The following is an 11366-nucleotide window of genomic DNA, read 5'->3' on the forward strand; positions in this document are numbered from 1 at the left end:
TGTCTCTATCAGTAAAACCCCTGCCCTAGTCCGATACAAAAACCCTACCGTTTCTCCTTCTCCCTCTCCCTCTCCCTCTCGAGCAGCAACAACTAAATCGCAGAGTCATAGAGGTATTGCTTTTGTTCATCCAACGTTGTATCAGAGAATGCATACCAACTGTCGGATGATGATATGTCCTGTCAACATTTCCAATCTTGGTGTTTTGTTTTTTGCTTGCTCGCTATGTTCTAGTGTCTTGTTGCGTAGTTCTTTGTCTTATGTTTCTGTTTAATTTCTTACGTTTGTGATGGGGGTAAGGTTTCTATTCCTTCGATGCTTGAAAAATCCCGGAATTTGATTATCTCAAACTCCGTTGTTTTTCTCGTGCTTTTGGTGTTCGTTTATAACAAATTCACCATTTGAATTGGGTTGATTTGTGGGTGTGGCGCGTGAAAGATGTGGGTTTTCAAGCTAAAAGATTTATGTGCACCAGTTTATCATTTTTTTTCTTTGGAAAAATAAAATTTGAATGTCGTCGTTGAATTGTATTGCTCATCAAGTTTCAGGGTATTTTGCGTTTGAAGGATACGAAACTGCTGTAAGCTAGATGGGTGTGAAACAAGACGGTGGCACTATTGACATTGTGCCTGCAATGGAACAGGTACGCGTGAAAATCAACTGATTATAATTTTATTACGGAAATCAACTGGTTATATTTTTTTTTGTAGCAGTCCCACAAGATCTGCTTGCAGTCATGATTCTACTCAATCTCATCGAATATGTTTGTTAGATGTTTTGTTATTTGGAGATTTTCGAGTTTTGATATTTTGGTATTTTAGTTATGATGGCTCTTGATTAAGCCCTCACCTTTTGTGCATTGCACTATTTAACTCACCAACGTGAGAGCTGAACTCTAGGATCTTATGTGCACATAATTTTCTTAAAAGGGGAATGAGAAAATAAAATGGGCAGTACCTTAATTTGCAGGAGAAGATTTCTGATGAGTTAGATAAGAGAGTGAAGAAGTTTCTTAGAGGAGCAGAAGCAAATTTGGAGGTATGGCCTAGAAACTTTGAGTTTTCATGAAACTTATGTGTGTTTATTTGTCACTGCATCTTGGATTTTTTGTGTTTTCAGGGCTTGAAAGATAAGAAATTGAAGGGTCAACTTGCTGTTAGAGAAGAATTGTATGGAAAATCTGCACACGCTGCTGCCAAGGCTGAGAAGGTGATTTGTTTTCCTTAATGTGATATGTTGGTCTGTTCAAACTTTTACGGAAGGGAAAAGAATCTTACATAGAGTCATGCTCTAGCAGTAGACTGGACTTTGTACACTCTCTTTTCCAGTCGTGCACTGTTGTATTACATTTTTCTCTAATTTACTGGATTTAGTTTATACAAGCGATCTTCTACATGAAATCTTGCTTCCCCTGTTCTTTTAGTCCATGTAATACTGATAACAATTGATTTGAATGTTTGTTTTGTTTTTTATCAAAATTATCAGTGGCTTCTACCAAGTGAGGGAGGCTATTTGGAGACTGAAGGCATAGAGAAGACATGGATGATCAAACAAGAATCAATTGCTCGTGAAGTAGATATCTTAAGCTCAAGAAGTCAATATGATATTGTCTTACCAGGTTGAAACCCAAGCCTTATTATTGATCTCTAATGATGTTTTAGTCGGTCGGAGTTTTTCATTAAAACTTTGTTGTTTTCCTTATTGAAGTTTAAATTTTGCATGGATTGTATCTGGTGTGTCTTTCTCATATCAGTTACGAAAATTTTGGTTCACCTGGTCTAAACAAAACTAGTCTGTCTGAATTTTTCATTGAAACTTTATTCTTCACCTTATTGAAGTTAAGAGGCGGCATGTACTATATCTTGTTGTGTGTCTTTCTCATATCAGTTATGCAAATTCTGGTTTAGCTGGCCGAAGAAAATTTAGGTTTAGAATGACCTGAACTTGGACTCAGATAGTTCCTTACTTTTTTATGCATTAGCTCTTATCATGCAGATGACTCCATTTCATGTTATTGTCGTTGTCTAATTCACTTCATTGTACACCAATTTATTTAGTAATACGAACCACCTGAACCACTGTTATTTTTGGTAAGACAAATTCTTTCTTACAATCCATAGGCTTGAGATTAAATTAATTACTGAATTGTCTGGATAACTGTGCTTAAATTGTTTATTTTGAACTGCCTAATTAGGAGCCAGTCCAGGATATTGAAAACTCACTTGACTATCACATGGCTGCTTAAAAGATTACTAGGGACATAACTTTCATCTACCAATTCCAATAGTGAACGGAATATAAAATGCAAAAAAATTCAAATAAAAGATAAGCAACTAAAATCTGAAGCTGACTACAACCCAAGCCAAGGTGGTTACCCGCTAGGTCTTGGGAATGCCTTGTAAATGCTCCCACATCACTGAAATTACTCTAATATGTGTAACTGAACCATAACTCTTGACTTCAGATCTCGGTCCATACACGCTGGATTTCACCTCAAGTGGTCGATATATGGCAGTTGGTGGACGCAAGGGCCATCTGGCTATTCTAGACATGAAAAATATGAGCCTGATCAGAGAGATTCAGGTATCTTGGGCAGTATGAGTTCAAAATAAAATAGCCAAACTATAGTTTTGACACTCAGTACAGATACTTTCTTAGCCTGATGTTGTGACCTTGTGTTACACAAAATTGTCCATCTCTTGCTGTATTGATTTAGATGTGATCCCATGTCGTAGTCTTCATATGTGAAATTTGAATATATTAGTGGTGAATTTAATGGCCTAGATAGGATGCTGAACTTTGTAACAAGCATTTTAAGTTTTTATTGTTTGTTGAAACTAGTTACCTTCTGTAGTTTGTATAAAAGTAGTGGGAAGAAAGAATGAAATTCATTATGCAAGTATATTTTAAACAATTAATCTTTGCACCTTATCAAGTTGTGTGATTGTTAAGGTTTGAGTCAAATTATTGGTTCAATTTCATTGGAGTTTTTTATTGTCTAAATGTGAAAGTTGTGTTTTGAGTCAAATCATCGGTTATATGTCATTGGAGTTTCTACTGTCTAAATGTGAAAGTAGCATGAAAGTTGTGTGATTGTTACGTTTTGAGTCAAACTATCGATTAGTGTGAAACATGTTTTTCTCTGTGTTTAAGAATATGCTGGAGTGTTGGGAGCTTCTTTTATTTGTAACTCAGGGTTTGACTGGAACATTTGACCGATTACCCAATTGTTTTTGTTCAGGTTAGAGAAACAGTGCGTGATGTGGCGTTCTTGCACAATGAATTGTTCTTTGCTGCTGCTCAGAAAAAGTATAAAACTGTTTTCTGCACTTAATGTTATTTATGTTGGTAATCTTTCAACATTTACGGGTAGATTATGAAATGGCTGTTATAAATGGAAATTTGCTTCCGTTGCATGTGATTGTATTGCCAAACATTAATATCCCTGTCTTATATTTGTATTTATTTATTTTTATTTAGAAAAACGGATGACTACTCAGATATTTTTAGAACCTGGTCGTCTACCTTTCAACTTACATGTTGGTTCAGTGAGTTATACATTTATTTTGCAACCATATTTTTCTATTCTTGGTGGTTGCGTGATGATGAATTTTACTCCCGTTTTACATACACTGAGTTGGCCGATGAACTCCATAAAGAGGCATTCTTCTTGCTAATTAGCAGTGCTTAAAATATTTTACTCTGCACTTAATGCTACTACAATCATGATACAGGTGCAATGCTTGGTTTATGTTGCTGAAAACTATTTTGTCATTGTAGTTATCCTTCTGCTTCTATTTCCAAACAAAGTTCTGTAGGGCTCATCCTACTGTACTTATTCAACCATTATAACACTCATGTTTCTTAACAATCCATTACAATCTATCGTGTTTTTTTGGGTCATGTACAGCTTATTTTGTCTTGCAACATGAATGTTTACAAGAGTTGGATTTATAAGCAGCCCGCATTTTGTAATTGGTATCTGTAGTCTGTACTAGTTTATGTTCTTCTTAAGTTTTCCTGAATGTTGTTGTGCTACATAAGATTGATGTTTATCTTATTTAGTATGGCTAACCATTTTCATTAACAACAGGTATCCATATATTTATAATCGCGATGGTACTGAGCTTCACTGCTTAAAGGTCAGTATACAGTAATGAATAGATTGTGTCTCAACACTCGGCTCACAATCCTGCAATCGTTTTAAAGGCTTTCCTCAACTATTAGCAACACATAACTAATTACTCTAAATATTGCAAGTGCAATTTTCATTTCCCATGTCTCTGTTTGAGTTGTCTTATTACAATGTATGTATTATGAACCAGCTAGTCAATTATTTCTTGACTTATGTTTCTGACGAGTCTGTATTATAGATGGAATAGAGTTTTAAAGCTCTCCAGATAGGTCTGTGATGGTCTGTGAGAGTTGAAGCATTTTAAGATTGCACTCAAACCATAATCTGTGATTCCTTGTCTTTTCATAAATAGATGCATAATCTGTCCTCAGTTCACAACTAAAAGAAATTTTCTGAACTGTGATTTGCCGCTGTAAAAAGCACTGGTATTCTGTTAATATAGTGGTTAAGGTAAATTCTTAGGCAGATCAGGTTAAACATGTCAAGTAATAGGAAATGAAGCCTCCATAACTGGGCCAGAGTCTTTAAAGTCAGTTGCGTACTTGCCTTGATTTTATGTGTAATTGTGCTCTGGACCTTGAGTTCTAGGAATCAGTGCTCCTCATATATGTAATATTCTGACAGACCAAAGAGTTCCTTGTGATCATGTTGTCTCCCTTTATAGTCAAGTGGATGATTTCAGATGCATTGTTATGGAACTAAAGTCATACTTCTTATCATATAGGAACATGGCGCAGTTTTAAGGCTTCAATTTCTGAAAAACCACTTCCTCTTGGCATCGGTAAACAAATTTGGGCATCTTCGTTATCAGGATGTAACAATGGGCAGGATGATAGGTAGTTACAGGACGGGCTTAGGCCGTACTGATGTGATGCAGGTGAACCCCTACAACGGGGTTGTTGCTTTGGGTCATTCGGGTGGTAAAGTTTCCATGTGGAAACCTACAAGCTCTGCTCCCCTCCTGCAGAGGCTGTGTCACAAGGGGCCCATCTCAGCGATGGCATTTCATCCTAATGGCCATCTCATGGCCACAGCTGGGAAAGAGAAGAAAATCATGCTTTGGGATTTGAGGAAACTTCAGGATGAGCCAATTCAAACTTTACCGGGCCATGCATCGACTTTGGATTTCAGTCAGAAAGGTCTGCTTGCTCGTGGATGTAATTCATATGTGCAGATCCTGGGAGATTTTTCTGGGTCTCAGAACTACGAGAATTATATGGGCCATGGAATGATTAAAGGTTACCAAATAGGAAAGGTGTTGTTTCGACCTTACGAAGATGTTCTGGGCATAGGGCACTCCATGGGGTGGTCTAGTATTCTAATTCCTGGTTCTGGGGAACCCAACTTTGATACCTGGGTGGCGAATCCATTTGAAACATCTAAACAGAGAAGAGAGAAGGAAGTGCACTCTCTACTCGACAAGCTCCCACCTGAAACAATCATGTTGAATCCCACAGAGCTTGGCACTGTGAAGACTCAGAGGAGGAAAGAGAAGCGAACAAAGGAGGAGAAAGAGGCAGAGATGGAAGCTGCTTTGGAAGCTGTCAAGGGCATTGAACCGAAGAAGAAAACAAAAGGGAGGAATAAGCCGAGTAAGAGGGCCAAGAAGAAGCAAGAGATGATTGTGAGTGCCAAGAGGCCTTTCTTGGAGCAACAAAAGAAAGAGGAAGAACAAGCTACTAGGAAGAAGCAGAAAGTAAGCGAGCAAGTAGAACAACCAACAGCTTTGCAACGGTTTGTTCGCAAGAAAGCAGCTACATGACTGTGCTAATCTAGGTATCGTTTCTATGTTGTATTTTATTTATTTCAATGTTACTCGTCAATGATTTTTCTTTTTGTATTAGAGGTAGAATGTGTTGCAAAATTTTGTTTTCGTTTTATATATCGGAAACTTCTCCTTTTCTGTAAGAAGATAAACATTCGAAATTCTATATCCCAAGGGGAATGTTTGTTTTCTATTACAAGTGTTATTATTGTTCTAAACTACACTAAGCGGAGGGATATGATTTGAACCCGAGACATAAGAGATGTTTGATAGGCAGAATTAAGAATTCAATCCATGTTTGCTGGCTATGAATTCAGTCAATCTTTGGTGGTTATTCGGATTGGAAGGTTTTTCTGCTATGCACTGTGGAGCATGGTACCGTTAGAGTCTTTGGACGTTTTGAACAAGTACAGAAACAGAAATCCTCCACCCTCCGAAATTCTATATTATACTCCGGAGCATGGTAGAATTTTTGCAGATTGATTCGTGAGTCTGGTTTTACTCTGACCTGCTTTGCACCTGCTTGATCTTTTTAGCCTCTGTTCTTTTGGTGGGTTTATGCAGGGCTATTTTTCAATCACGTATGCTTCTCAAAATTGAACCAAATCAGAAAGCGCTTAATCCGTTGGATTCATATGGTTCATTCCAAATTTAAAGTGTTTGTGGTACTGGTTACGGTGCATCGTCGGAGAATGATAAGGAGAACCAGAAAGTAGAACAAAAAAAAAGCACACAAAGAAAAAGATTGCTGTCGTTCCACTAGTTAGAAAGACCCAAATGACCAAATCACGTTTACAGACTTCTCATTCGAGGACTGATCAAATCATGTTTACAGACTCATGATTTCGAAAATGACTTACATAACATGAGTATAACGCTATGGTAACATTATGTGTCAATGAAATAAAAACATAAAGTTTTTTTTCCCCGTACCTTTATTTCATTAGCATTAGACACCTTGTGATGATGACCTTGTGCCACATAACTTGTCATCCATAATGAGAGCATTTTTGCTCACCACATAAATTGTCATCCATTATGAGAGCATTTTTGTTCACCATCCTCATTTAGATATATAATCATCATACACCTAATCATTTACAACGTATCATTTTACTTAACCTAACCTTGGTTAAGTTTTTTCAAAAATTAAAAAGTATTATTTAATACGAAAGTTAACTAACTACGGATTTCAAATCCAAAACATTTAATTTTTAATTTGAAAAAAGTTCTCGCAATCCGTGATTTATTACTGGAACATCAGCTAGTGGCAAGTTGGTTCATCATTTAAAACTATATGCCTACGCCGTAAAGACAGTTGAGCTTAATGCAACACTCCACACTGAATTCTCACCTCTCTCTCTCTCTCTCTCTAAATTCTCAACAATTAGTCAGTCAGTCTCGCTATCCAGATTCCAAATAGATCGATCTAGTTTAATGACGAATCTCTTATCCTTCACCCCAACAACTCCTCTTTTCCGCCACCTCTCCGTTTTCTCTGTCGTGCGCCGTCGCCACAACCCCACCACCCTCAAGTCTCCACCACATACCCTCTCACAGTCACCTCTCAACGTCCTCTACCGTGCGCCGCACCCTCCCCCACGCCCCTCCCGCTCCGCGTCCGCTCTACCCGCCCCCGCCGATGGCCTCATGCAGGACGCCGGAGCCACCGCCGTCGTACTCGCCGGCGCCTACGGCCTCGTCCTCTGCTTCGATAATCTCACGCAGCGAAATCTTCTCCGACAGGTGATTTTGCTCCCTCCCATTAATTTTCTTCATGTATTGTTTACCATTATTTTTTCCATTTTATTTAAAATATTTTTTATTTTATTTTTGCTACTGTTGGTCATGCACAGTTGCACACAGCTTCAAAAGTCTGAAAAGTTGAAGCTACGAGGGGATTGTGTTGTCTGCTCTCTTATTTTCATACTTTTTTCATGTTTTGTTATTTGTGTGATCATAATTAAATTATGTTAATATTTTATATTCTTATTATTTTTTGTTTTATTATTTTTATAAAAAATTAATATAAATTATTGACGTGGTTTAACCGTAATCACACATTACATGAGAATATAAGAAGAGTATAGGAAGAGTATGAAAATGGGAAGGAAGACAATCCACTCTCACTCTTTCTGTTTTTACCGGCGACAACGTGGTACTAGTTTGTTTTTAGCAAGTGAATAGTAGGATGGTTGTCTTGCCTGTCAGAAAATAATATGAAAATAGAAAGAAAAATAATGGCATAATCTTCGATTTTCATTTGAGGTTTAAATTGATTTTCATTTTTGTATGAATAGCTGTTGAATATAGTTGATTTTATATTAGGGTAAGTCCAATTACAAACAAATGAAACATAATTGTCTCGTTTGGTCTCTATGATTGGATTGGAATGGATAACTCACTATATTTAACGTATACTGAAGGTAGAGGTGAATGATTTTTCCTTTTGAGGGAATTAGAAGCTTAGAAGGGGATTAGACGTAAAGAAAACTTACCCGTTCTAATCCTTTCATTTTGGAAGGGATTGAAATTAATGTTTCTTTAACGAGTATTCCATCTTCTACCATTGAGTGGGGCACAACTTTTCCATTTCTTCCTTGAACATACCTTGAATATAGTGGGTTCCATTCAATCCAATACCAAACAAGGACAATAAGAAACGTTAATTCTAAGATATGGAGGAACTTCGGTCTTGTTCATAAGGGGCATAAGTATAACCCAATGTTTATACAAGAAGAGTGAACCAAACTATAAGCTAGACAATGGAGAAAATAAAGGAATTAATCAATCAACGGAGTTAACTAAACAAAGAAGTAAATTTTGACGAAACGAGAGCTGGAGACAATGGAGGGATCCCGTCCTTCTAGCATTACTCTTTAAATTGTACACCTAAATCATTAGTAGCATGCATTGTTGTTTACAGTTCTTCTTTGCTTACTTTGAATGCAGAATTTAAGCAGAAAATTGGTGCATATATTATCTGGGATATTCTTCATGCTTTCCTGGCCAATTTTCAGGTATCCTTTTGCTCTTTTGACACAAAATCTCTTGTACTGTTTCTTGTTCATTAATTTATACCACCAGTGGACAGTGAGTTCTACAAGGTTCCCTGACTACTTGAGCTGATCATCGCTTTAATCCTAGAATAGCACCTCAACCGATGCTCGTTACTTTGCCTCTGTGGTTCCCCTTGTCAATTGCTTGAGGCTTCTTCTTCACGGCTTCTCCTTGGTCCCCAATGAAGGACTCGTCAAATCTGTCACGAGAGAAGGAAACCCAAAGTAATTTTTTGTTTCTAAATATCTAACCTTATTCTATGAAGCTGATCATGTCTATTTTCATAAAGGTAGTGTGCTTTGACTTCTGTTTTCACATCTGCAGGGAGTTGCTTAGAGGTCCTTTGTATTATGTTCTCATATTGATCTTATGTGCTCTTGTGTTTTGGCGTGAGTCTCCCGTTGGACTGATCTCCTTGGCAATGATGTGCGGTGGGGATGGTAACTCCTCAAGTTTCTCCATCATATTCACCCGTCTCTTACACATTCTTCCATACAACCATTGTGTCTGTCTCTCAAGAAGAACTTACATGCAACTGGTTTACTACCACTCTCTCTATCTATATCTGCAACCCTCATAGTGAACCCGTTGCTGGAAAGTTTTGGTCTTGTCTCTCTGGTCCGGACATCTCATGTGATGAGAGAGATAGACGAGTGGTTGTATACTACTCATGGTGCGGAAGAAAAACCCCTGTTAATTTTCCTCCCTCCATTAGTGCAATTATAACCATTTCAATTTCTCTGTTGACTTTATAGGTGTTGCTGATATCATGGGAAGAAAGTTTGGGTCGATAAAGATCCCTTATAATCCAAAAAAGAGTTGGGCTGGTAGCATATCGATGTTTCTTTTTGGGTTCTTGATTTCCATGGGGATGCTCTATTATTACTCCTTTCTGGGATATTTCGAACTGAATTGGATCCAGACAGCTGAAAAGGTAGCGTTCGTTGCTTTGGTGGCAACACTTGTGGAGTCTCTTCCAATTACAGAGGTATTAGATGACAACATATCTGTTCCATTGGCAAGCATGGCAGCAGCATATTTGAGTTTCTCTTTGTAGCTTGTTTGTTCTACTCCAATTCATCTCCCAAATTCCATATCATCTGGTTCGATGATTCATTACGTACTATGGAGATTAGAGGAGCAGAGGAGCAGCTGTCGTCGAGCTCTGCAGGGACTGCGACTGCATACATAGTCCAAGCCACATTCCTTGAGCTCTATGGACACATTAGCAAAGACATACAGCAAAGCACAAAACCAACCAGCTTTGACTTGGGTAAGTGTCTTTGTTAACAATTTTCAGTGGATACTGTATGTTCAAGGTCCGATCAATTTTGATTGGTGTTGGTATTTTGGCGGATTGGGCAGCCGACCCCACTTGGTGGGAAAAGGCTTTATTGTTGTTGTTGGATTGGATCCTAAAATTCCAAAACCGAGAAGTTTGGATCAGATAGCAGATTTTCTTCTAATTCTTGCACCTCTAATATCGTTTGTATTAGTTGTATCAAAAAAATGTCGTTTGTATTAAAGAAAAAATCATGGAAAATCTTCTCGCATCTTATTTTTTTATTCTCAAGAACATACATAAATATAGATCGAGTAGGTTTTGAATAAAACAAAAATTTTAGGAAGCATTCGACCCACAATGCTTGACCTTACAAAGTTTAGCTGGGCTTGTTGCCTGAGCCCGGGGTTGCTTTGCTTAGCCCAAAGATCCAAAAACATGATTTATCTCTAACATTTTTTTTTTAAAACAAATAATATTATTTACACTAAGGGAATGGATGAGCTTAGCCTTACAATGGACTAGCAATAATTTGGTTTAAATTCACATTTGGAGAGAATTGAACCTAAGACCTCTCGCTTACAAGTGAAGAGGAATATTAAACCGTAATGCTAAGTAGCATCTCTAACATTATTAGTAAACAGAAATGTTCTCCTCATGTGGTCCATGGATTTGATAGATAAAGTTTTCATCTTTAACCCACCGTGTCCTGTCAAACACTCTCTCATCTTCGTAATCCAGCTTTAAAGTAATTATATCACAAGAAATAAAAACAAAAAAGCTCTCTTGATAATCAGGTGATAAAGAAATACACGGTCACTCGTTCTTAAATTTAATATCAATGGTGGGCTTTAATGTTTTATTCTCAATTCTTGATATTAAATCCAACAGTAGGTGACTAAGAGAACGACAATGTAATGTATTAGCAAAGCTACTTCCTTGTACAATACTAAGTACTGGTTTGGGATTTACTTAATTTTTCAAAAAGCAGCTGTGAAAAAAAATCTGGGTTGCAAAATGAGTTTGGTAATGAAAAAATCTGCTTTTGTTCAAAATTATGGGCCAAAATAATCAGAAAAGCCGAAGCAGCTTCTCAAAACCGGATGAGCGGTAACCACTTAATG

At 37.4% G+C, this 11366-nt stretch overlaps 2 protein-coding genes across 3 annotated transcripts; both read left to right on the forward strand.

The window, feature by feature from the left end:
- The first annotated feature begins 28 nt into the window (after positions 1-28).
- LOC137734612 (probable U3 small nucleolar RNA-associated protein 7) lies at positions 29-6093 on the forward strand. 2 transcript variants are annotated; one of them, XM_068473852.1, is made up of 9 exons: positions 29-113; positions 549-643; positions 970-1038; positions 1120-1209; positions 1486-1618; positions 2465-2583; positions 3242-3309; positions 4094-4142; positions 4860-6093. In XM_068473852.1, exons 2-9 carry the CDS (start codon positions 590-592, stop codon positions 5895-5897), a joined length of 1620 nt encoding a protein of 539 aa, XP_068329953.1. In that variant the 5' UTR covers positions 29-113; positions 549-589; the 3' UTR covers positions 5898-6093. The 2 variants fall into 2 exon arrangements, with proteins under 2 accessions (XP_068329953.1, XP_068329954.1); XM_068473853.1 differs by having other exon boundaries at positions 38-113; positions 543-643.
- A 1134-nt stretch (positions 6094-7227) lies between these two features.
- On the forward strand, positions 7228-10493 carry LOC137735425 (probable phytol kinase 1, chloroplastic). Its single transcript, XM_068474846.1, is given in 6 exon segments — positions 7228-7254; positions 7257-7646; positions 8853-8920; positions 9053-9184; positions 9285-9400; positions 9716-10493. Coding segments are annotated over 6 exon segments (1035 nt in total). The 3' UTR covers positions 10018-10493.
- Positions 10494-11366: the final 873 nt, after the last annotated feature.

This window comes from Pyrus communis, chromosome 5 (genome assembly GCF_963583255.1).
Source record: "Pyrus communis chromosome 5, drPyrComm1.1, whole genome shotgun sequence".
NCBI lineage: Eukaryota > Viridiplantae > Streptophyta > Magnoliopsida > Rosales > Rosaceae > Pyrus > Pyrus communis.